The 27,705-nt window shown below is 39.0% G+C and overlaps 1 protein-coding gene and 2 long non-coding RNA genes across 3 annotated transcripts in view; 1 reads left to right on the forward strand and 2 right to left on the reverse strand.

Moving 5' to 3' along the window:
- LOC145737208 (uncharacterized) overlaps window positions 1-27,705 on the reverse strand; it is a 183,429-nt gene that overhangs the window by 143,010 nt on the left and 12,714 nt on the right. The gene's annotated exons all lie outside the window — the stretch shown is intronic.
- LOC145737283 (zinc finger MYM-type protein 1-like) lies at window positions 4,366-5,946 on the forward strand. Its single transcript, XM_081991917.1, has 2 exons — window positions 4,366-5,870; window positions 5,938-5,946. Exons 1-2 carry the CDS (start codon window positions 4,368-4,370, stop codon window positions 5,944-5,946), a joined length of 1,512 nt encoding a protein of 503 aa, XP_081848043.1. The 5' UTR covers window positions 4,366-4,367.
- On the reverse strand, window positions 22,660-23,997 carry LOC145737007 (uncharacterized). The gene is made up of 3 exons (XR_014180179.1): window positions 23,602-23,997; window positions 22,807-23,494; window positions 22,660-22,728 (listed from the first exon to the last, which is right to left on the reverse strand). It is a non-coding gene; the product is annotated as an uncharacterized LOC145737007 (long non-coding RNA).

Consider the following 27,705-nt stretch of genomic DNA (forward strand, 5'->3'; position numbering starts at 1 on the left):
TGATGTCATTATATTCAGTTATTGTCAGACATGTGTCTAATATTAGAATGAATAACGCAGAAACTATACGATCAGTATATAATATAGAACACCAAAAACTGCCTAATGTGGCTCCTATAGCGATCGAAAAAGAACGAAAATACGGCTGGACTGAATATTAAAATAAGTTTCCTGTTCCAAGAAATCTATTTTTAGCTGTCAAGGCCAAATCAGCCGGCGAACCAGACAGATAAAATTGGCAACTGTGTCGGTGACGCCTGCGTCGGTTCCACATGGCGCTGTATATTGCGCGGAGGCCAGTAAACCGCAGCATCGTGGAGGCCGGTTACATTTAAACCCATACCGTATATACAACTTTTTTCCTTATACTTTTTCCTCACCCCTCTGCTGTGACCATGAAAGATCTTGAATTATGAAGCGTAATCATGCAAAATACACTCCTGTAACTATGGCGGTTATAGTGGAGGCTTGGGCGCCTGTGTTATGTATGGAGGCGACTAAGATAGAAATGCATGTATATATATATATATATATATACAGGGTAATTCAAATTCGACTCTCACCATTGGGATCTCGGAAACTATAAGAGATACGAGAAAGTTTAAATTGGGGCAAAGTTGCGCAATGTAAAGCTCAACCAAATGCAGTTTTAAAAATTTCGATTTTCCGAGTACTTCCGAAGATATCCGAAAAAAACTGAAAATTAGATTTTTTATTTTTATTTATTTCTAATCTTATTTAAAGAGATATTCCAAAACTAAAAGCACCTTTTCATTGCCACTTTTTCTCAGCTATTCGATGATGGATTCAAATTTGCCACACGACGTTTCGTTTTTTGGCAGCCATCATCAACTTTCTTTTTTCTTATGGGCGCCATATTGGATTTTTAGCCCACCAAATAGTACGTTTTATTCTGATTTTAGTGATGTATAATAATTTATGATTTGCTTCATAAATAACAAAATAATTCAATAAAAACTATTTTTACTTTAGTTATTGGCTTTGAGTGAATGGGCCGTTTTAAAAAATGTCATTGTTTGACAGTACTTGTCAAACACGATAATTCGGACGATCATTAGAGCGTCAATCATAGTTAAAAATGTATCTAGAAAAGAAACCCCCGCAGAAAATGTTATTATTATACAAGCATTGCTGAACTATTTAGGTTAATCAGAAAAAGAGATTTGTTAGCATTATCTCTAACTTAAAAGGCTTATTTATGTTTCCAAGAGAAAGATCATTTAGTACATTCACACTTCATTTTTTGCCAAATTTCAATTTTTTGTAATGTTAAGTGCAAGTTTATAGTTATTTATTTTGGAAGTGACAAACCATTTTTTATTCATTCATATTTATTCGAGTGAATAAACCGGTTAAGTCACGTGTCTTATACAGTATTTTATTAAATTTCGACTTCTTATATTAAAAAAAATAAATAAAATTACAGTTCTATTAAATTTGCACCGCGCCCCGTAGATGTAACATTGATGTTTGTTTGTTTACATCTGTAAATAGGCGAATGTCATTCAGAGTGATTTAATAGTTATTAATACAGCAAGTGACTTAAACCATTTTTTATTCACGAAAAGAACAACTAGGTCCACAAGCGTAGCGAGTGGCCTAAGCTCTTCGAGTGAATAAACCGGTTTAAGTCACGTGTACACCTTTGTGACTAAGTATGTTCAGGCCAATTGCGTGTGACAAGTACTACCAAGTAATCTTCATAAAACGTCTCATTAACTCAAAGCTAACTAAGGTAAAATCTCTAAAAGCTCTAATGATCGTCCGAATTATCGTGTTTGACAAGTACTGTCAAATAATGACATTTTATGAAACGGCCCATTAACTCAAAGCCAATAACTAAAGTAAAAATAGTTTTTATTGAATTATTTTGTTATTTATGAAGCAAATCATAAGTTATTATACATCACTAAAATCAGAATAAAACGTACTATTTGGTGAGCTAAAAATCCAATATGGCGCCCATAAGAAAAAAGAAAGTTGATGATGGCTGCCAAAAAACGAAACGTCGTGTGGCATACTTGAATCCATCATCGAATAGCTGGGAAAAAGTGGCAATGAAAATGAAAAGGTGCTTTTAGTTTTGGAATATCTCTTCAAATAAGATTAGAAATAAATAAAAACAATAAATCAAATTTTCAGTTTTTTTCGGATATCAATTACGTTTTGCTCCAGCAAAGCGGTTTGAAATTGAAGTTTTACTTTTAAGAAATTGACAATGAAACACCCGTTCCCTCAGACAACTCTATTAAAGCAAAAACTGGGTTACAATAATTTGTTACTAACTTTAAGTCTGACAAAATACTGAACACTTTTCCTTCTCCTAGCAAGATTATATATTATTTTAATAGATAAGTTCTGATATTATGCTAAGTATGTAAAGATTAATAGATTAAATATGAATTAAATGCACTGTAAGATTAACTTCACTTAATATCTAACATTACACTACACCTTGTCAACGGATAAGACACGAGATTTGTCATTAAGGCACAAAACATTTCTTATCTCTTTGAAATAAGATCCTTTACCGGTTTCCAGTGGCGGCGCATCTTGTAATGATCAGATCAGAGGCGTCTCATAATAGGTAACAACGTAACTCCTCCCCTTTTAGAAGAAGACCTAGGGCTGAGCAGGTTGACGAGGGCTTCTTAAGCCGTGCAGGTTCAGCAAAGGAAATGGATAGCTGATTTTGTAGTAGCAGCTAACTACGAGATATGTCACTAGGCAAATGACAATTCCCAAGAAGACTATCCAGAGCCAAGACATATCGGAAGTAGTTTTGATTACTTCAGGCAGTACCAGTTTATTTTGGTCATGCATAATTGAAGTTAAGTGCTATATCTCCTTTAGATCTATAGTTTTTAATTTTATGGTCGATTTGTGAATTTGAGTCACCGTAGTCATATTCAACGGAGAGAGTTGAATCAAATGTGTTGAACGGGGAAATGTTTCTTCTTCTGAGTAAAATACTTCTTTGTCAATTTTCACATGGCATTTCCCTGATAAAGAAATTAGGTAACTACCTGGTGGAACTTGGCTTTGCCTTTCTACTTCGCATATTTCATTCACAAGCAATGAAGTTGGAGTAGTCATTAGGATATTTTTTGAATTTATTTGATTAACTGTGTGAGTCTCAAAAAATGTTTTAAACCATCCTGGGTTTAACAGTGGATAATGTATCAAGAAAATTTTCCGATCCTCGCTAAACACAATCTGTACATCCATGAACTCATAGTAACTGTATGTGTGTTTGCAATGTACAAGTTGAGATTTATCAGAAGACAGAAGAGACGCCATTTTACCATTGATTGCTTCGAGGTCATTCATTGGAAGAAAGTAGGGTGAATTTTGTTTAAATATGCGAATGTAATTGAATTAACTAGTTGAGTTAAACTATTTTGTAATCCAATGAGAGAATTTATTATCAAATGAAGAATATTTATAGTGTTAATCTCAATTTGATATTTGTCAATTAAGTGTTTGCTAATAAGAATGTTAGACTTCATTTGATTTAGAGTAGAGTTTATTTTTGCCATGAAGTTTTCATCAATTTTTGTATGAGTGTTGATTCGATCTTGAAGCAAATGATTTTGTTTATTTAAATGATAAATATATATATATATATATATATATAAACAATCTTTTTTTCAAAAGAAAAAACGGCTATCGACCGTTACGGTCTTTCTGCCTATGTATACATAGTTTTTTTTATATGTACAGGTTATCTCAGTGTTGCCAGTGGTAGGGAAATTTCCCTAGATCTAGGGGAAAAAAAGACACTTCAGGGAAAAAGGGATTTTTTATGTATTCTAGGGAAATTTTTAAAGCAGCGACATTTGAAGAAATTTTGTTATAAAAACGTTTAAGTTGGTTAATATTTTAGTGAAATACTTCTTTTTATAAACACTAGCCCACTCAGATAAAACGGTAAATTACAATTAGGCGCCCTCTGCTTCAGTTTCACTGTTATAATATCGTGCGTTGGGAAATGTTTTTATGCTTTTCGGTGAATCCCCTAAAAAAGGTACGGGATTCCCGTCTCGAACCTAAACAAAGAAGCTTACTCGAGGATATTCATTTAGCCGGAAACCTTTGTTTTCACTTGATGATAATCGATCTTGTGCGAAGTAGTATAATAAAGTGATTTGGTCGTAGTGTAATTAAGAAAAAACAAAAGGAACATATTTTATAAAGTAGAGGTAAGTGTGTATTCTAGACATATAATATTAAAAATTAATTAATAGGATAATATAGCAAAATATGCATTTACAATATACATTTACCGTATTTGTATTCCCCTAATTTTAAAATTATTTTCCTTTAATTTTGTTTAGAAGAACAAAATGGACTCTACTTCACGTTGTACTTCGAGTTCGTCTGAAGAGTCGGAGTTACCACCAGTTTTGAAAAAAAGAAAAAAGACATACGTGCAGAAGTATCAACCCAAGTGGGAAGAAGATGACAGGTCCAAAGGTTGGTTAACCAAGAGTAAAAAAGGAAATACCTTTTGTTACTGCAAAGCTTGCAACAAAGACTTATTGTGCGGCAAGTCGGAGATTGAGAAACATGCAAAAGGAAAAAAGCATCAATTTAATGCAAGAAGTACCATCCAGCAGCAAACCTTACTATCAATGCCCTCTTTGCAGCAACAAACTGCATTAAAACGAAAAGTCAAAGAAGCTGAAATAAGAATAGCAACATTTGCTATAGAGCATAATATATCATTTAACGCTTTAGACCACCTTGCCAAACTAAATAAGGAAATTTATTCTGATTCCGAAATTGCCAAAATGGTAACTTGCGGTAGAACTAAAGCTACGGCAATTATAAACGAAGTCACCGGCAAATACTGCTTTGAAGAAGTTGTCACTTTAATTAAAAAAAATAAATTCTCCCTTATCGTAGACGAATCAACGGATCAAGGGGATACAAAACATTTAGCAATGGTATTTAGAGTACTGAACCATGATTTAAAATTAGTAACAGACTTGTTTCTAGGTTTGCTGCCAGTGCCGTCAGCAACAGCCGACGCTCTTTATAATTCTATAAAAACTTTTTTTATAGAAAACAATATACCATATAAAACTAATATGATAGGTTTTGCTGCTGACGGAGCTAGTGCAATGATGGGAGTTCGCCATTCCTTATCAGTTTTATTGAAAAATGATGTTCCTGATTTATTTATAATGAAGTGCGTTTGCCACTCTTTCGCTTTATGCGCAAGTTATGCCTGTGAAAAATTACCTTCTGAAATTGAACAAACAGCTAGAGATATTTATACATTTTTAAAGTACAGCTTCAAAAGGCAGTCTGACTTAGTGGAATTTCAAAATTTTCTTGAAATAAAACCACATAAAGTATTGCACCCAAGCCAGACAAGATGGCTCTCTCTAATTTCAGTGGTAAAAAGGCTTCTGGAACAGTATAACGCTCTGGATTTATATTTTACAAATGCTTTTCTGGGAGATCAAATACAAGCCGCAGAAAAATGTTTAACAAGTTTGAAGAATCCCTCATTCAAATTATACTTGGAGTTTCTTGATTTTGCTCTGCCGCTTTTTAATCAACTAACTTTAGAAATGCAATCCGAAAGTGTAAAAATACACGTACTCTATCAAAGGGTTGAAACTATTTTGAAAACCTTTATGGGTTGCTTCTTGACTAGCGACGATATTCGTGTGACAGATTTACAAAATTTAAATTTCAAAAATCCACGAAATTTCTTGAAAATCGAAGCTATTTACCTTTGTGCTGTAGTTATAGGTAAAATTGAAAATAATCTCCACAATTTAAGCAAAAGCGAGTTACTCATTTTTCGACAACGATGTTTAGATTTTTTTATTGAGGCTTGTGGACAAATTTATAAGAGATTTAATTTTAAAGAGAGTACCCAAAAAACTATCAAACTATTAGGAATGCTAGATCCAAAAACTGTTTTCAATAAAACTTTTAAATCAATTGCTCCTTTGGCTATTTTGTTTCCAAATCTAGTAAAACAGAATAGCTTAAATGATCTGGATCGGGAATGGAGAGAGGTGCAAAGCTTAGATCTGAGCAATTATGAAAGTTGTGCTGTTTTGGAATTCTGGCAAAAAATCTATCAAATTAAAGCCGGTAATGATGAATTTTTATATCAAAACGTATGCGAATTTATTTTCAATTTACTGTGCTTGCCACATTCCAGTGCCACTGTTGAACGAATTTTTTCGCAAATCAATTTGAATAAAACAAAAACCCGTAATCGTCTTTGCACGAAAACGTTGACTGATATATTACACAGTAAAAAGTTAAACAGCAAACAGAACAAATACCGGACGGTCGGTATGTGCCTATTTTTTACTCACAGATTCGCGGAGATAAGAGATATCGGTCGGCACGGATCGGCTTAGCTGGCTGTTTTCGATCAGTTGAATTAATCGATCCTGAACGATCCAACCAGAGCATTGGAAAGTACCATGTCTCCGATGTAGAGGAATTTACCCAGAGAGAGGATGATGATACTCCTAAGCCGCTGCGGCCCGTTAGGCAGCGTGGACGACCCAGAAGGTATGACGACTACGTCGAGTAAATCCTACTTTCCCTTCGAGGGCGTAACGGGAAAGTAGAGGGGGAGTGTAACACAATCGCGTTATATGAAGGCCAAAACTTGTGTAAGCGCCCGAGAGAGACGAGACTTGTGTAACCGTAATCTAAAATGTAGTAGGTTTGTGAGAAAGTCTAGAGAACTAACTTTGGCCACTTATAAAGAAATGATATGCGGAACATCTAAATCGAACCTCGCTCGGCCACCTCTTATCATTTAATAAACGAGTTAAATAGTCAAGAAAGTTGGAAGCGAAAAAAGGCTACCGTTTCAACGCATTTTTCTGGTAATTATTTAAAACACTTTCAAAACCACTCAATATCCAATGACAAAATAAAACGTCAATCAAATGGTCCAATTAATAGCGAAAGATGCATATATTGTGCTCTTGGTGGATTGGATGTCACTGTGTCATGGCATCAATGCGATATGTGTAACGGATGGGTGCACGATCTATGTGCAACAGAACACAAAAATATTTCAAATACCGAAAACTATTTTTGCAAACAGTGTTTCTCGTATGATGTGTGCATTATTTATAATTGTGGAGCATTGACCACCACCGCTTATTGGGTTCAGTGTGATCTATGTGACAGGTGGGTACACCAAATTTGTGATCCATCGTTGGACCCAAATCAATCGTACAGTTGCTTTCTTTGCACAAGAACAGTAAAAAGTATAATTTTAAGAAAAAAGATTCTCACTGTTTTGAATTTAACTAATGTACAATGAAAACGTGTAGAAGAAAAAACTAAAAATCAGAGAAAATCTCAATTTTGGTTAGAGGAGCGACGAAAGCGCTTAACTTGTTCTAATTTTGGTAAAATTATAAAAGCTAAAGATAATATATCAAAAATCAAGCTAGCTGACGTAATGTTATCTTTCAAAGATATCAGTCATGTCGACTCAGTTAGGCATAGCATCAAAGAAGAAGAAAATGCCCTTCGAGAGTATAGTATGATTTCTGGCAATGTGGTGTTGAAAACTGGTTTAATCATTCACAACAAATATCCATATCTAGCTGGTTCTCCAGATGGTTTGGTGGGCAATGACGGAATAGTTGAGGTAAAATGTCCCTACAGTATTCGAAATGAGAAAATTACTTTTACAAAATTGAAATACCTCAATTCGACTAATGGTCAACTAAATAAAACCAGTTTATACTATTATCAGGAACAAGGATTAATGGAGGGTTCGAATCGCAATTGGTGTGATTTGGTTATATTTTCAAAATGCGACATAACAATAGAACGAATAAACCGAGATAAACGGTTTTTTGATACCCAAATACTTATGGTACTTCGAGATTTTTATTTCAAATATTCGTATAGTCGTCGAGCTTCCCTAGAAACCTCTTGAGCTTCAGATGCTTCAGGCGTTTGATGTGGATCCTCGTCCAAAACAATGAGATCATGACTGACCGGTACGTCAGTGTCATTATCTTGTTCCTCATTTACGCTCCTCAAATTGGATAAGTCCTCCATAGCTCTTTGCTCCAACCTTTCTAACCAAATTTGCAAGTTTTTACTGCGATGGAAAGTGTCCTCTTTTATCCCTTCATCCTCTGGCGTGGTAGGGTGTACTCTTTGCAACCTATGCAGCACATGAACCAGAATTGTATTCAGTCGTTTAACCTCATTAGCTTGATTGTCTGAAGAACACAGCCGTATATCCCTTTCCATTGCAAATACTTTTCCTCTACAGAGACATAGTTCACTCTCTACTCCAAAACTGGTACCAGACGGTGGCTGTAACTGACCCTGCTTCTCACTGCGCAATACCTCGCGTAAAGTTGCACGTTTCTGTGCAAAGCTCCCAGTGGTAGGTAAGCTCCTAATACACAGTTCGTATTTAAGCTCTTCACTAGCAAGATGGTTTACATCCATGATGATCAGTTTTCCTCGCCAAATATACCAATATAGAGAACTTAATACAACAAAAGAAAAAAATAAAAAATTCACTTACGAGCAACTTAATGCCACAACCCAACTCCTCCTAACAAAACAAAAAAAAACAACCACCTGCAATAAATACAGAACTGAACAGAGAAAAACAAAAAAAAACCTGTAAATCAGTCACTGATATAATAAAAGATCACCAATTATAAGTCACTACCTTGACAATACTCCCTGTAAATGTCCTTATATATATGTATGTCCTCCCCTGTAAATATTCTGTCTAAATGAAGTTACCAAAATTTAACCACGTTGGGCGCCAAATTTGTAACAATAGAATTTGCTAGATTGAAAATACTGAGAGATTTTATTTTACAAAACAAGATTGGGTGGTCACGGGACCTCTTCAAGCCACTCGGTGAATGCCCCAGGCTAACTACTCACGGAGAGTGGTGTAGGTTAACAAGCTAAATTTCAATGGCGCCACCCACTTTGCACCTCGTGAGAAGAGAAGTAAACGAACGCTAAAGCGGGAAATCCCCAAACGCTAGACCAAATATCAGTAATGCAAAATACAAATCCTAAATAATACCACCAAGTACCCCGTTTTATGGCAAAGGCCTCTTCTTTATTTAAAAGACAACTCTTTACTTCGATAACCTAGTTTATTCTGTCCTAGTCATGTTTTACAATACATTCACCTGGCCCGCGCTTACTGCTGCCTCAGCGAGTTTACAATTATCGCTATGTAACACTAATAACTAATAACCACAATATACAGGGTGTCTGCCACATACTGCAACTTCTTTCTTTATAAATCTACTCCATTATCCTTTTTTGGGTTTATTAGTGTTAGTAAGTTATTTGTGTTAATCATAAGCAATACTATGCTTTAATCATAATGTACTTAGTAGTACCGTAACTTATCGATTGTTCTAATGGTTTTTATGTACGTCAATCTGAAATTTTGGTTTAATTGTATAATACTGTTACAAGTTAGATATTTTTTTTTTCAAGATGGTTGTTTTTAAGGAGAGTATATTGTGTCCTTTGTTTTAAAACTGAGGACCAGTTTTTCTGGGGCGGAGGCATATGTCACGAATGGAAAATCCATTAATTCAAAAGATGGACTTACTGACTTAAAAACATAAGAATATTTGAGGATTACGAAATATTAAGCGCACGAGGCAAGGTCGCACCATGATGCACCGAGTGCATCATATCGGTGATGAGGCACCACCACCTGCTTTGCAGGAATATGAAAAATAGGCGACGAACAATAACAAACTACGTCAGCCAATCGGGTATAAAACACGCCGATTTCAGCAATATAGGAGGAGTGTGAACCAATCGACAGTAGTGCGACCAGCTGAACCAACAGGTCGAGATGTCGACCCTCCTCGAGGAAAGAAGATCAAGTTAAGTAGTCCATTCTCCAAAATTGCTCCAACACGAAAGTGACCAAGCCAGCCGCCAGAAAATGCTAAGTCCTTAGCTTATGAATTCATGTAAGTACAATTGTTGAATTGTTAACTTTTAGTGTGCTTATGACTGTATTGTTTGGATAATAGATTTAAGTGTTTAATAGAAAAACTCAGTGTTTGATTCCATCCTTGAAACTGAGACCGGCGCGACGTTTAACGTCGTGAGTCAGTTTAATTGATGAACCCAGAAGGGCTCATAAATTAAACGTGACATTTGGTGGAGGCGCCGGGTAACGATCCCGGTACCTCTCGCCTCGGCCAGCTTTGAGCTGGTACCCTTCCCCGGATCCCAGGTAAGTCATAGCTCTTTGGCTAGCACTGTATCCCCGTTCAGCGTGGTGGATGTCCACTCCAACCACCCCATCCCAAAATCGGGTGTGTCGATGCCTGACACCGACCCCATGACTGAACATATCCCCCTCAAGCCTCAGATCTTATATGATCTAGAGGCTAAACCCTGGGCTCAGGCACCCGTACCCGCCTTGTTGCCCAATGATCAGGTCGAGCAAGTCATCTTCACCAGTTCTAATGGTTCAAGACCCCTTGTCGACCTTGAAGATACACACACGCTCGCCATAGCCGCATCCCCAGTGCCAATGCACATGCAACCCCCATCTGGGATGCCAGCCCCTGTACCCCAAATCCCCGATGCTGTGTCATTTACCAGTGCCTTTACGCCTCTGGCCGTCGCACAGAGGAGTATTTTTACAAAAAAATTGATTAAAAGTCGGTTACAAAAATATCGTCAAAGTCGTCTGTGCATGCATGGTTAAAGCTTAATAAAGGATACATCACTAAACGGCATCTTAGGTATAACCTGTTCTGCCTCCGCGTCGTACCTGCAGTCGGAACCCAGCCATCCCGTGCATTGCTTGTCTTTGTTATCGGCGCGCGGCGCTTGCGTTGGAACGTAATATTTTGACACTTTTTTGAGGTTGTGTGCAGTAAAATTCTATATTGTTACTAATGGATAGTGAGGAGGAAGGTATGTACAGGGTGATTGATTGAATTTTGACCACCCCCTTAACTTCTTTAATTTTGATTTTAGCAAAAAACGTTAAATATAAAACTAGAAGATATTGTAACGCAATTATAACACGTAGGCGTTTATAGCACTACCCAAAGCAAATCGCTGCAACCTTCCTTAGCCCGAAACAGGAAGAGTGTGGATTCACCCAAAATATTAAGTTGTCTATAAACCAACTTACCAACAAATTTCCTCCCCTAGGTGGTGATTAAAATACTCTAGCTCAGACGGGGGTTCGTGAGGTTTTTCCCTCTGTATTTCAAACTGCTGCTTTGTCAAAATCGAGAATAAGTTTTAGGCGCCACCGAAATTTTGATTTAACAACTAAAGTTCATTAAAGTTAGCTGCAACAAACCCTAAACAAAATATGGAAAACAAATACTGACTTGTTGCCCGTAATATGGCTTCAAAATCTAATCAAAGAAAGGCCACACCATTAAGTGAACAAAATACATTTAATCATTATCGGAATAATGACAAAACAAATAGCGAAGGTGTGCAGCAAATAATTACAACGCTGGGCACACTGCGGACGCTACCAAACAGTAATAAAACAATAAATGAGTGGGTTTACACCGCTGTAGGTTAAACACTTAAAAATGTAATTACGCTACCAAATATAGCACTATGTACCCTGAGTACACCCCCAAAAAGAAACCATAGTCGACTGTGATAAGCTTTTTTACACTGGGTCAAAACAATTAAAATATGATAACCCTTATCAATATGTTGAGCAAATACAAATTTGTAGAGCCAGTAATAAATGAAGTAATTAGTTGTTGTATGATCAAATTACACTAACAGAAACTTAGATATAGGTACTTATCTTGACAGACCTCCGAATCTAGTGACGTTTTAGATTAATTAAACCATCTATTGACCCACATATGAAGCTATCCCGATTGGTCAACTCGTGAAATACTCTGGTGACTTGTTAGGTGAAAAAGGTGGACTCCGGTCTCAGTGTTTCAGACCCTCCGTACATCCATAGACAAATACAATTCCCAATTTACCTATCTGAACTAATCCAACCGTCTTTGGAAAAGCCTTCTGGACTAAATGACCTTAGTCCTGGTACTAGTTCCTGTAAGTTCAACCCTATATATAATACAAATACACAAACTAAAACCAATTATTTACCTCGTTTAACGAGGAACACCTAAAATTAAAGATCCGCGTCTTTAAGACAACCGCCGATAATATAGCCGATTTAAAATGGCCGAAGTTCGAACCTTTATAACGCCACCATGCGGCTAATTAATTGCCTCCAGAACACAATGCGATCGCTAAAACTCATACGGCGCTGCTACCAAAACTATGGCAATTAATTGATAAAAACAGAGGCTATACAAAGTCCCAATCAGTGGGGTAGAATCAATTCAGGATTCTAAATAGAATAGCCTCCATTTTTCGAACTTCACACGTGAAAAGGTTTTGTCAAAAGCCCTCTCTAGATTCCCTTTTCCCTCAACCAAAAAAAGAATATCTCTACCAGCAAAAAAAAATGACCCTTCAACGACAATCTACTGTCCACAAGCCAAACGAAGACAGAGAAAGAATATCTCGTGGCAACGTCGAAGGCGCGATTCAAGAAGAAAGCACCTGTCGCGTCGATCAATACTCGTACCAGCAAGAGGGCGCAGACTCCTCAGAAAGCGGGCAGTACGTTAGCCCAATCCGGCGTAGGTACGACCGTATGTGACCGAAACTGCAATGCGATGTTGTCACGTAGAGCTGGTAATACTACGTACTCCCAGACAAATCTATTCTTGCCAAATCAACCCGTAACAATATTTAGGTCTACTTTACTCTTAGATAAAGAGTTATTATACAGGGTGTCCCAAATTTAAGTAGCAAACCAAACATGTTTTTTTTAAATACAATGACCAACTTTTTAATCTATATTTTAATTCTACGTCAAATTCTAGGCCTAATTGATGTAAAATGTCTGTATCGATATTCAAATGTTTTAGCAGCAGAGTCCTTGATTGATTGAATTTTAACCACCCCCTTAACTTCCGTATTTTTGATTTTAGTAAAAAAACTAGTTGTAGCAACAGTTATAGATATTTGGGTCTACTTTTACTCTTATATAAACAGTTATTATACAGGCTGCCCCAAATTTGAGCAACTAAATTAAACTTTAATCACATAGTCGAGGAAACATTGTTAAAGTAACAGATGCTGCGGAAACGGATAAAAAGTTGGTCATCGTATTTAAAAAAACCTAAGTTTGGTTTATTACTCAAATTTGGGACACCCTGTATAATAACTGTTTATCTAAAAATAAAGTAGACCTAAATATCTACTGGTTTTGTATTTAACGTTTTTTGCTAAAATCAAAATTTAGAAAGTTAAGGGGGTGGTCAAAATTCAATCAATCACCCTGTACATTAATAAATAGTATTTTTTTCTTCATTGACATACGTTTATATCGAGCAAATTGAATCCGCTTATTCAATCCGATCAAGTAAACCGCCATAAAATCGTCGATATAAACAACGCAGATTAACGATTTGGATTGACTATTCGATCCTAAATATTAACAGGATTGAAACACTGAATCCGATTAAAACGCGACTTTTTAAACGAGATATACGGGATTGGAAAATCTGGCATTTGACAACTGACGTTAACAAAGACAAGTGAATGAAGTAATCACAAGACAAGTCATAGTTTAAGTTTTAAATATTTACATTTCTGTTCAACGTTCACGTTTTGTCCTTTTATGAAAAGTTTTTTAAACATTTTAAAACATTCTGCTTTGTAATTTAGTAAATAACTATCATGGAGTCATCTCGAATAAAATATAATAAAAGAAACGTTTGGTCATCTAATGAAATTCGATACTTTTTGCAACTATTACATGAAAAACATATTCTGGGATTAATGGATGGAAAGCGTCTTCGTGTTTCGGATATCTTTAAAACCTTAGTAGCTCCGATGAGGGAAATGGGATATGTTAGGGACCCCACCCAGTTATCAGTAAAGTTTAAAAACTTAAAAGGTAAGTAGGCACTATATGTACTACATAATTATGTGAGGATCAAACAAGTCAGAACTTTTAATAAAAATGCTATTTCGTGAGAAAGAGTGAATTACACTATACAACTGAATATGTTCCTTTCCACAAAGACTTCTACCAACTGATTGTTTGTTTTTTTGATCTACATCATGATACTTTTGACAATATGTTAGTTTTAAACATACAAAATATTTAAGTTCTTACACTTTCATTTTGCAGCTGAATATTACAAATGCAAGAGGCATAACAGTGTAAGTGGTAATGAACCTTACAATTTTCAATTTTATGATGAAATGGACCAATTGTTGAGGGATCGACCTATGACCCAAAGTCAAGACATGTCTAGCGGATTTGGGTTTGAAAGTTCAACAGGTATGTCATATGTATCTATTATTCTGTTGCACCAACCCAGCATATTAGACACTAATTCTTATGTTCTTTGTAGAATTTGTTACTGAGAATGCACAATCAGTGGTAGAAGATGCCACTCCTGGATGTTCGAGGGATGTATTTGTTGAAGAGCAGCAATCTCTTACACACAAAGAAAATGATGTTCCCATTCAAAAAGGCAAAGTCACCAAAGGCAAAGGTACAAATTTAAAAAAAAAATCATTTAATGAGGATGCTTTAAAAAACTTGGAAAAAGTTATACAAAGCGAGGGAGAAAAAAATAGAGAATTGTTCCTAAAAATGATGGAAAAGCAGGAGCAAATAATTTTACAGTCCACTTCTAAGTTTATGGAAGGGCTTAAAGAGATTTTGTCACCAAATACAGAGTAGATGAGTTGTGTTTTCACTGTGTTTAAGACTAATATTTGTGATATGTTTAATTAGAATATTGTCACGAATAACATAAGTTGCACCATGTTCCGTTACCTAGTCTGGCCCCGGTCTCCCCCAGTGCACTGCCGAATCAGCGAGACCGGCAAATTGGGGTCATGAGACGAGTATTTAATCAGCGTCTCAAGCCATCGAAGATTACTGGTCTCTGGGTCGGTCTATCGAGCATCAGTCCGAACTTCCTAGTGCCCGGACGGCTCGATACCTTCTTGGAAATCCAGGCTGAACAGACTAGAGTCCTTACGCAACCCAGTGGTGACCGTCGGGACTCTTGACCCTTTCAGTACCTAAAGTAAGTCCTTTAGGGCGTGTCGGTCATAGGGGTTCCCTGCTCGTATCGAGCGGGTTTCGCTTGGCGACACTCCAAGGGGGGCTTGCTGTGCATAAAGTAAATCCTTCGGGTTTGTCGGACATAGGGGTTCCCTGCTCGTATCGAGCGGGTTCCGCTTGGCGGCACATCAGGAGGCCTTACGCACACTCACACACACACACACCCCCACGCACCCCCTCGTAGAGAGAGTCCCATGGGCGTCCCGCCTGTAGCGGTACTAGCGGCCCTCTTAATCTGGGAGTAAGATTTAGTTAGGCATCATCGTCAGTATACAAATAAAGGAGACATACTTGAGCTACGTTTGTTGTTTCTCTTCCTGCGCTACCCCCAAAACGTGACATGGTGGAGGCGCCTTGTTGAATCCCGGGGCTACTGATCTCCATATCTGTGGCCAAACCAAGCCGTACGCCCTAACAGGAATGAGAAAAGCGTACAACTTGAGATCAGCAAATCCTAGCAGCCCCATTCAACCAAGGCACAGGAGCTCAAGCGTAGGAGACCCTTGGATGCAAGAAACAGATTACCTAACCCTTACGCTTGTAAATACAAGAAGGGAAGACACTGAGCAGCCACAAGAACCAGAAAACGATCTGGAAAATACAGGGATAGAGACAGGAGCACAAGTACACCCTGAGAAAGGAGATAAAGCATTAGAAGGCAAGAAGGGGTCAAGAGAAATGGCGGACATTACCATTTCGGCGGTTGAGGCAGGGGAAAAAACACCCGCACTACCTCAATTCATCAGCCCACCAACGTTCAACCCGGGCAGTGATTCAGCCCCTCAGTTTATCGGCACATACGAGCGAACGGCAGTGGCCAATAGCTGGAACGATGCGTTAAAAATACTATACTTTCACTCGTACCTGCAGGGCGCCGCAAACATTTGGTATAGAGAATATAAAGCAGCAAACCCTGACAGCAACTGGCAACACATTTGTCAAGCATTCAAGACTGAGTTTAGCGACGGTATCAACAGTCGCCATTTGCTTGCAAAGTTAAGGCAAAGGAAGCAAAGGGACCTGGAACAGACAAAGAATTATTTCTATGATCTAAGGGTCCTATACGAAGAATACAAAGAAAACGTAGATCTCGACGAATTCGTAGATATTTTCCAGAGTGGGCTAAAAGATATACCAAGAGCTAAATACTACTGGCTCACAAATTTTCCTAATAACCCACCTAGGAACTTGGACGAAGTCAAAAAACTTTGCATCACAATAGATAACGCTCCTGAAAAGTTCTCGACACCGCTCACTTTTAGACCGCAGCATCAAATAGAAGAACAGGCCGCTGGACCAGTAGAACAAAGACAGTCACCTTTTGGCAATCCCCGCCCTTACAGAACCCCGCCACCGCTCAGGAGAGACTATGGCACAAACCATGCCAGTAATCCAGAAAGACAGTACCAATCCACGAGGACATATGACAACAGGCTCAGGTGCTACAACTGCGGTAAAATAGGCCACTTTGCTGCTGTGTGTAGAAGTAGACAGCAGCACCCAAACTCCAGGGGGTGGCAAAACTAAGTCCCGTCACCCTCTCCACTCGGGGCACAACGTGCTATAAGATACTATACATAAATGCTGTTGTGAACGATTATTACGTACCGGCGATTATTGACACAGGTGCGGAACTAAATGTGATAAGCCATCTCCTGGTCAACAAAAAACATAGGATCAGAGACCCACCCACGTTGCTTGTGACAGCTGGCGGTCAGAAAGTAAGAAGTCTAGGCGACACATTGGCATCACTGGAGCTCAGAGGCAATTACAAGAAAAAATTAGAAATTAAAGCAACGATATTGGAGAATACACCACAACCCCTTATTTTGGGCATGGAGTTCTTAAGGGAAATGCAGGCAGCGATTTGCTTAATATCCAACATACTCACCCTAAATCAAGATTTGGTGATACCGCTCGGTGCAAAGCAAGATTCTGCATCCAAAAAACCATGCAAAACACGAAGCTGGAGAGAAGTGATCCAAGAAATACCTAGGTCCATCTTCAGTCTTCCGAGCAGCACTGCATGGGCCGTTGCAGTCTCTTCGGCTCCCAGTAGAGATAGAGGAGTGGGAAAAGCCATCAGGGACCATTTGGCAGATTACAACACAGAAAAGCTACCCATAGGGAGCGTGGTCAGTTTGTTTAAGAAAAACAGACATACCCTACAGATGATAGTAAAAGAAGAGGGTAGCGAATATATCCCTACTCATACGCTCCAACATTGCTGTAGGAAATTGAAAGATTGGGCAATACGAAATAAAATAAGTAAGGTGGCTATACCTAGATTGACATCCGCAAACGCAAACAGCGAGTCAGATTGGGAGAAGCTTAAAGACTTGCTGTATGAGACTTTCAAGGAAACGAGTGTGACGGTACTGGTTTCAAAAAATAGAGAACCCCGACCAAGAAAGACCAAGACACAAACCAGCTCCTGGAACACCCTGCCGAACTACATAGAATACGATGACCGCTTGATAGTTAAGTTGAAGGCAAAGGAAGATTACACTCTGAAGCCAGGAGAGAAAAAATCCATCAAAACTGAACCAAAAATACCCCTATCTACAGAGATGTTATTAGTACAAAACGAGGGATGGCTAGTACGCAACAACCTACTATGCAACATAGAAAGAGCCGAAAACTCTATATCATTGACCCTCAAGAACATAGGGCCAACTAGAAGGGTTATTTACAAAGACACAACGGTGGCACGGCTAGAAGAGCCCAGTGGGTTGAGCCCCACAGCACTCTTTACAACACAGAGAATAGACGAAGAAGTAGTGACATTAGAAGACCACAAACTGGACCACATTACGGATAAGCAGTTCAAAAAAGAACTAGAGAGTCTACTGGTTGAATATGGGGACGTATTTTGCAAGTCACCAAAATATATGGGCAAAACACAACTGATAGAGCACAAAATAGAAGTAACAGAAGATAAACCAGTGAAATGCCGCCCTTATAGAGTCTCACAATCCGAGCGGGAAATCATTGACACACAAATAAAAGAAATGCTCAATTGCGGAGTAATAAGACCATGCCACTCGCCGTGGGCAAGCCCCGTTGTACTGGTGAAAAAGAAAGATGGCACGACGAGGTTCTGCGTGGATTACAAAAGAACTATAAACCCAGTCACCAAAAAATCATGTTACCCGATACCACAAATCGATGACATTCTCACATACATGGGAAATGCCAAGTACTTTACAACTTTGGACATGTTCTCGGGTTACTGGCAGATTCCTATAGAAGAGTCGTCCAAACAATACACGGCTTTCACGGCACAGGGACATGGATCATACGAATTCAACGTGTTAAGCTTTGGTCTATGCAATGCACCAGCAACCTTCCAACAACTTGCAGATAAGATATTTAGAGACTTAAAGTGGAAGGACATACTAATATATCTAGATGATATTATTATTTATTCAGAAAACTTAGAGGAACACTTAGCAAAATTACAAAAAGTATTCCAGAAAATGAGAGAAGCCAATCTGACCTTAAAACCGAGTAAATGCGAATATTTGCAGGAAAAGATAAGGATTTTGGGCTACACAGTAAGCAAAGAAGGAATAAGCCCAGAGGAAGAAAAACTTGCAGGGATTAAGCAATTCCCCACACCAAAGAAAACAAAGGACCTACAAAGCTTTTTAGGATTATGCAATTTTTATAGGAAATTTATAAAGGACTACGCGGTATTGGCACGGCCCTTACATGAGGCCACAAAAAAGAACAAGTTCTGCTGGGGTGAAGATCAGGCGAAAGCATTTGAACTGCTGAAAGAAAAACTGACGTCATCCCCAGTATTAAAACATTACAATCCGAATATAGGATGTACAATGCACACGGACGCCTGTATAGATGGAATAGGGGCAATTCTGCTCCAAGAAGGCAGTGACGGTCAAGACCACCCGATAGCTTATATAAGCCGGGCCTTGTCAAAAGCAGAGAAGAACTATTCGATCAGCGAGCTGGAGCTATTAGCAGCAGTCTGGGGAATGACCTACCTTAGGCATCTAATTTATGGACACCCTGTAAAAATCGTAACAGATCACCACGCATTATGCTGGATACACAATGTAAAAGATCACTCAAGAAGATTAGCACGTTGGGCTCTCAAGTTGGCAGAATTTGACTACACGGTAGTCTATAAAAAAGGCAGTAAGCACCAAGATGCGGACTGCCTATCACGGAACCCGGTGGCAGGATGGAGCGAAGTCGAATTAGATGAATTAGACGATATACCCACTTTCACGATATCAACGTTAGACATAGGAGAATTGCAGAATAAGGATAAGGCCATACTAGAATTAAAAACAGCAATAAGCAACCCCGAATCAACAAACGTTGACGCACTGACACGGCGAAAAATAAAGAATTTTAGGCTGAGGGAGGGCGTTCTGTATAGAGCAACACAAACTAAGGAAGGACTGGAACACGCACTCGTGATCCCCCGGTCACTTAGGGAGGAAATTTTGTGGGAAGCTCACAACGCACCTACCAGCGGACACATGGGGGTAACAAAAACTCTGAGCAGACTTACTCCCAAATACTATTGGGATTCGATGACTAAGGACGTCAGAAATTACGTTAAAGGTTGTAGGGACTGCCAGGCGAGAAAAGGGCCAACAAATGATAAGCCATTGGGCTTACTCCAGCCAATAAAAGTGGGCAAAGTATTTGATAAAGTAGGGATAGACCTACTGGGACCATTCCGGAAAAGTAACCAAGGCAAGACAACGATAGTAGTAGTGACAGACTACGCGTCAAGATACGCCATCACAGCGGCCCTGCCTAACGGGAAGGCAGGACCTGTGGCAAAATTCTTATTGGAACGAGTAATACTAATTCACGGCGTTCCTAGAAGCATCCTCAGCGATAGAGGCAAGGTATTCCAATCCGAACTGGTGCAGGAATTACAACAGATTATGGGTTTGAAAAGCACTTTTACAACGGCATACCACCCTTCGTGCAACGGCCTAACTGAACGCTTAAACAAAACGTTGGCGGACATGCTGTCACTATACTGCAACACAGAGCAGACAGATTGGTGCACGTATCTGCCTTTCGTGACATTCGCATACAATACGGCCAAACAGGAGACGACACGTTTTAGCCCATTTCAACTAATATTCGCAAGGAACCCCACACTCCCACTGGACGCCACCCTTTTAGAAACTGAGGACGAGTCGAACACGAACGAATTACGAGAGAAAGCTTTACTGTTAAGGGCAATTGCTGTAGATAATATCCACAAAAAACAAGAAAAGGACAAGGACATTTACGACAAATATCACAGAGATGGTGAATTTGAGGTAGGAGATAGGGTGAAAATATTCATCCCAATTAGGAAAGTGGGAAAAAGTGAGAAACTGCTGCTACGATGGTTCGGACCCTACAGAATAATAAGGAAACTCAGTGAAGTTAACTATGAAGTAAAACAGGAAAAAGGAAAAAAAAACGGATATAGTGCACATAGGGAGGATTTTACCATTTTACGATGAATGGACTTTGGGGGATATATCCGATGTGGATTCAGACGTAGAAAGCAAGGAAGTGGAACAATAAAATAAGTTGTAAGGGTAACATTTTGCACAAGTAGGGTGCAAACTCAGTATATTTCATAAAGCTAACATAGTCTAAACAATTATTTAAGTAGGTTGACCAATCATTACGCCTCTTCCGCCAGGATATCACAACCTAGGAACTCACGGAACAAGCGACCATCCCGCGCACTTCGAAGTGGGCGAGGAAAGTCAGTAGAGGGCGCCACCACCCGCGAACTGAGTAACGGGTGCTCTGGCGCACAGTTAGGCAAGACGAAGCCGCGTAAGGCCGCCCTCCAGGAAGGAGCAACAGATTCCAGGAGAACCACAAGGGAGATAACAAGGGGAGCGTAATAGGACATAAGTTACGATTGGTCACACGGTGTAAATAAAGCCATGGGGCATGTAGGTTATTTAGTTAAGTTAGGGTTAAGTGTCCGGGGCGAACACTCTTCAGAGGGGGGAGATGTCACGAATAACATAAGTTGCACCATGTTCCGTTACCTAGTCTGGCCCCGGTCTCCCCCAGTGCACTGCCGAATCAGCGAGACCGGCAAATTGGGGTCATGAGACGAGTATTTAATCAGCGTCTCAAGCCATCGAAGATTACTGGTCTCTGGGTCGGTCTATCGAGCATCAGTCCGAACTTCCTAGTGCCCGGACGGCTCGATACCTTCTTGGAAATCCAGGCTGAACAGACTAGAGTCCTTACGCAACCCAGTGGTGACCGTCGGGACTCTTGACCCTTTCAGTACCTAAAGTAAGTCCTTTAGGGCGTGTCGGTCATAGGGGTTCCCTGCTCGTATCGAGCGGGTTTCGCTTGGCGACACTCCAAGGGGGGCTTGCTGTGCATAAAGTAAATCCTTCGGGTTTGTCGGACATAGGGGTTCCCTGCTCGTATCGAGCGGGTTCCGCTTGGCGGCACATCAGGAGGCCTTACGCACACTCACACACACACACACCCCCACGCACCCCCTCGTAGAGAGAGTCCCATGGGCGTCCCGCCTGTAGCGGTACTAGCGGCCCTCTTAATCTGGGAGTAAGATTTAGTTAGGCATCATCGTCAGTATACAAATAAAGGAGACATACTTGAGCTACGTTTGTTGTTTCTCTTCCTGCGCTACCCCCAAAACGTGACAATATATTAAGTTGTTTAACTTTGGTTTTATAAGTTTTGTTATTTATTTATATGATGTCATTAGAATTACACTCTTATTTTTTAGAGTTACTAATATAATATTAGTTCAAATACTAATAAAACCCTGGAATAAAAAATACATACCTAATAAAGTTAATTCATAATATATGTATTTAAATGTCTTATGCAAATATATTTTAGTATTTACCTGCAAAAGATACTTATTTACTTTACTTTATTTTTTCATTTTCTACCTGGCTATAATAAGTTTATTATATTTAATTGGAACAAAAACAAGTTAGTATAGTATGTACTTAAATAACTAAATAAAACAGACAGCGAATTTACATAAATCTAATTCACTAATATTTTTATTGTCTCAAACTAGACTGCCGCAATGGAAAGTTCTTTGATAGGTAGTCTGTTAGAAATACCCTCAGGTCATAACCACCATAGTCATCTGCCCATCTGTTGCGTAGCTCTACAGGTTGCAGTAAGACAAATTCAGCATCGTGAACAGCTTGAATCCAGTTTGTAGGAACAATCTCTTTGTAACTTTCAACAATGTTGTGCAAAGTACAGCATGCTGCAACTACTTCTGGTACAAACCTGTAATGAACATCTATTCGTTTTAGAAGGCATCTCCACCTAGCCTTTAATCTCCCAAATGCTATTTCTACGGCTACCCGACCACTATTTAGATGAACATTAAATGAATCTTCTAAAGGCGTAAGATTTGAACCTGAATATCCCCTCAGCAACCATGGAAGAAGAGGATATGCAGGGTCTTCAATAATCACGTAATCCAAACTTCTTCCATCACAAGTAATAGGGCTCTAAAAAAATATGTATTAATAGATTTTTTCTTGGCTCTAATTAAAACTTTAGCTATTTTATAATTGGGAAATGTTTACCTTTGGAATTAAATCATTAATATTCTTATATAAATAAGAATTCATAAGTGCAGTGCTATCATGGCTTCGCCCTGTGGTTTTAATGGAAATGTCTATGAATTTGTATTCTGCATCAACCACAGCTTGTAGAATTAAGGATGGCCAACCCTTACGATTCACAAAATCTCTATAGCCTTTACTTGGTGGCAAGATAGGTATGTGAGTACCATCTATGGAACCTATAATATTTGGAATTTTGCTCCTTTGTTCAAAATGGCTGCTGATAGTAATTGCTTCTGTTTCATTTGGAAAATGCAAGTATTTGTCCATTAGAATTTTATTGGTTGCTTTCACAAATTCATGTATAGTTTTACACACAGTTGCTTTGTGTATTCCAAACTGATTTGCGACTATTCTGTATTCACAACAGCTTGCTAGATAGTAAAGAGGCACAGCTACTTTTTTGCTCACACTCAATTGAACCTTCTGTTTCCAATATAAATTAAGTTTGTTTCTTTTTGGACTTAATTCATCTTTGAGCTCTTTGCAAATCAGTTCAAAAGTGTTTTTTGACATGCGAAAATTATGTAACCATTCTTCTTCACTTAACTTGTTGCCTTCAACTATTTTTTCCCACCAACACCGACTCCTTTTTTTAATTACCCCTCGTAGGCTCCTTTCTTCAGAGGCACCAATAAGTATGGTGAATCTATCAAATTATATAAAAATGTACACGAAAAATAGATTTGTGATGTTAAGTATAGTATATTATAATAATATACTTTACAGTCTAAAAATATACTACTTAGTACTTACATTTCAGAATTAAGGGAGTTCATCAAAGTTAAAGTGGACAATAATGGCACTGTTTGCATTCTTGTACTGGCATTTAAGAAATTCAAAAAAGAAACAACTCCAATTTTTGGTTTTTTCTTTAGAAACGACTTATTTTCAGCTTTGACTTTCATTTTAAATTTTAATGCGCTCAATTTATTCCTTTTGATTGGTTAGATGGAGGAAAAACCGAAAACCCCGAAAACGAAAAAGGACGTTTAACAGCTGACTGCGACAAAATAAGAATGTTGTCATCAGTGTCAAGTGTCAGTTCTATTTCTATCTTTTTTTATTTTTTTGACGTCTTGCTCTGGTTATATCGGCTTGCCTATATCGCTTGACCAATCCAAACAAAGCTAAATACGAACAAAACGGGATTCAACTTATGATTGTTCTATCCGCTTCAATAATCGGATTAAGGTTACACGATATAAACGTAGTCAGTGTACTTATTAAAGTGACATTTATCGTCACATACATTTGCCACTAAAAATTAACTGATTTTTTTGTAAATACCATATTCAAAGGTGCTTTTGTATATGGGTTAAGTCTAGTTAAGTTATGATTTTGTACGGAATACATAACCCCGTTTTCCTTGTTGACGTTTATTTAAAAAAAAGCCCCGCATGTACCTGCAATTATTTTATTTAACCCATTCTACAAAAAAAGGTGGTATGTGTAAAAAACTCTTAATCCCTATTTTTATTTTAGAATTTCAAGCTAAGAAGACAAATATGACTAGGAAATCACTATATGAGGTCTTGAAACAATGTTCGAGGAAGAAAATAGATGAAAAATTCAAGTTTTTGGAAGATCACCTCAAAACTATGGCCAAGTGTCCTGAAAATGAACAAGGATCAATAAAACGTGCCTTAAAGTATTTTAAGTTCCAATTTAAACAGAAATGGACAGCCGCAAATAACAAGGAAGAACGATTTTTAAAGAAAAATGAACAATGGCTCAATACGACTATCACTTTACCTACCTGGAATATGAAGAGGCCCGGCCGGCCACTAAAAAATTTTAATGAATTAAGTTCGCCATCAAGGAGACGCAAAACAAAATCTTTGAGAGAACAAATACCATGCGATCAGTTAACCTATGCCGCCCAAATGAGTCATCGTGCTGCAGGTCACAGTGACGCATCCAAGGTAATAAAAGATATTCTTTATACGCCAGCAAAAGCACAGACATACAGGATGAGTGTTGCTTTCGCAGAAAAGAACATTATCAAAAAGCACAGTCCATCTGAGGCATTAGCAATTTTTGTCGAAGCTGATATGACAAGAAAACAATACGAAATTATTCATGCTGCTAATAAAAATATTTATCCTTGTTATTCACTCCTACAAAAAGCAAAAAAAGAATGCTATCTACGACCTGATTCGATGAGAGTCACAGAAACATGTTGTGAAATTAACTTACAAGATCTTCTAGATCACACATCTACCCGGTTGTGTGAGTATTTACATGAAGTAATTGAAACCTTAAATGAAGAACAAAGAAAAAAATTAGAGTTGTTGTCAAAGTGGGGTTGAGATGGCTCACAACAGCAAAAATATAAACAAAAGTTCCAAAATAGCATAGACAGTGACGCAAACATCTTCCAGAGCTCATATGTGCCGCTGCGGCTCATATGCCACACTGATAATGGCCAAAAGAAGATTATTTGGCAAAACCCAGTAACTTCATCCACTAGATATTGCCGACCAATACGAATCCGCTTTGTCCAAGAAGCTAAGGATATCACAAATGAAGAAATCCGCTATGTGGATGATCAAATATAAAACTTGAAGGAAACTGAAATACCGAAAGCTTCTGGTGGTGTACTTCAAATAAAACACATAATAGCCTTTACAATGATCGATGCAAAGGTTTGTAATGCTGCGACAAACACAGCGTCGACTATGAGGTGCTATATATGTGGGCAAACTTCGAAAGATTTCAACATCTTAAGTAAAAAAAGCATAGAAAACCCCGATGCCATTAAATTTGGACTCTCGGTACTACACGCAAGAATAAGATTTTTTGAATCCTTACTGCATCTATCTTATAAAATACCACTAAAGAAGTGGCAAGCGAGGTCGCAAGAAGATAAAAAAATAGTTGCTGAAAGGAAACAGAATATTCAAAATGCATTTAAAGAGGAAATGGGTCTGCTGGTGGATATTCCCAAGGCAGGTTTCGGGAATACTAATGACGGGAATACTTCAAGAAGATTTTTCGCAGATCCAGAAAGTTCTTCCCGTATCACTGGGGTTGATATAAATCTTATTAAAAAATGCAGTATAATTTTACAGGCTTTGTCAAGTGGACACAGGATAGATACTAATTTGAAATGTTTGCAGAAGAAACCGCAAAGCAATATGTCGAATTATATGGATGGCATCCAATGACTCCAACAATGCATAAGGTTTTGAGACATGGTATCACAATAATTGACAACACCATACTACCTATTGGCCAACTCACTGAAGAGGCAGCTGAGGCCAGAAATAAGCTCTTCCGGACATACCGCCAGAATTATGCGCGACAATTTTCGCGAGAGTTGTGCAACAGAGACATTTTGAACAGACTTTTGCTCAGTTCTGACCCTTTTTTGAGCTGCTCAAGAAAAAGGCTTCAAAAAAAAAGTAAACCTTTCTGTAAGGAGACAATGGAACTTCTGCTACCAGAACCATTAGATGACGAAGAAATACATTCTAGTAGCGAAGACGAGGACGAATCCACTGAAAACGAGTCTGATTAGTGAATTTAGATTTAATTTCAATCATTATTATTTCTTTTAATTATTTGATGCCTGACTGGCTGAAGTCGCCTCAGCTATTGGGCAAGCAGCCACTGTGGCCAACGAGGTGCGGGAGGGTTTCAACCAGGCTAATGATTTAGCCAAACAGCTAGACCAGTTAGTACATAAAGTTCATGATTGGCACGTTGAAGCACGCCACGCCCTTGCGCCAAGCAGTGCTTCGGAGCCCTTTCCCCAAAGGGGGGTGCATCCTCAATGGGTGGAGATGACAGCTCTTCCCTTGCTACCGCCGAGCTCCCCCCCTCCCTTGGTAAACATTACCCCACCCCCAGAACCCACCGCAAGCGCCCGCTTAGCCGAGCTAAGTCGGAGGCTTCGGTCTATGTTAAGGTCGGTGACAATTCAATTGTCACCACATCTATTACAACGGAATTGGCGGCAGATATTCCCACGAAGAGCAACAACCCTTCATCCGCCAACTACTTCCAACACTTCTCGCAGAAGCTCAACGCCATGCGAGACAATATTGTGATAGATGCGGCCCAACATCATGTGGATGTGGGCTTATGGATGTACACCAATGAGATTGGAGGCGTCGATGGAGCAGGGGTGCTTGCACACCATGCCATCCTTGCCCCAACTGAAGCCCCGATACACGCAGACCAGAGGTCCACCCTCACCATCAACACAGGGGCCAGTAGAAAGCTTGGGAATATAGACCCAGCCCTCTTGAACCCATATAAAAATGTGGGTGTTATCAGTGAGCGCTTTGTTGTTTCCGCCATCCAACCCAAGCTGAACATCGTCAATGCGGCAGCCGCCAGATTCCTATCTGAGTATTTAACATCAACAACAAACATAACATGAGTATTGTGACAATTATGTCATGTATGCCAAATTGTACTATCAAGCGCTCGTCCACGACCAAGCTTTAGCTACAGGATTCGTTGCGGCTATCGATGCATTTGACCCAGGCAATGACCCTGCCTTTGTTAACCTTAACGATCCAAACTTAAACTATATGGACATAGCCACACCTATTGTGCGTGGTGACATTATCTTTGTCAACGGCATCGATTACTGTGAGACAGACTTACAGATAATCACTTGGCTCGCGAAGCCAGGTACTAGGATGTCGGTGGCAGGCGCGGCAGCTGTTCCCCAGAGCTGCTACGTTAACTGGCCAGCCATCAGAGTCACGGTTCTCAACCATGGTGCCGCCCCTAACATTCCTCCAGCTGCTGTGTTCCCGGCAGATCATATATTTGCCTTTGTGTCAAAGATGGCTACGACGCGAGGTGAGTGGGGTGCAGCCTTACGTGGGTTGTATTTTGCCC

Source organism: Ips typographus, linkage group LG13 (genome assembly GCF_016097725.1).
Source record: "Ips typographus isolate SLU linkage group LG13, UJ_Ityp_2.0, whole genome shotgun sequence".
Lineage (NCBI taxonomy): Eukaryota > Metazoa > Arthropoda > Insecta > Coleoptera > Curculionidae > Ips > Ips typographus.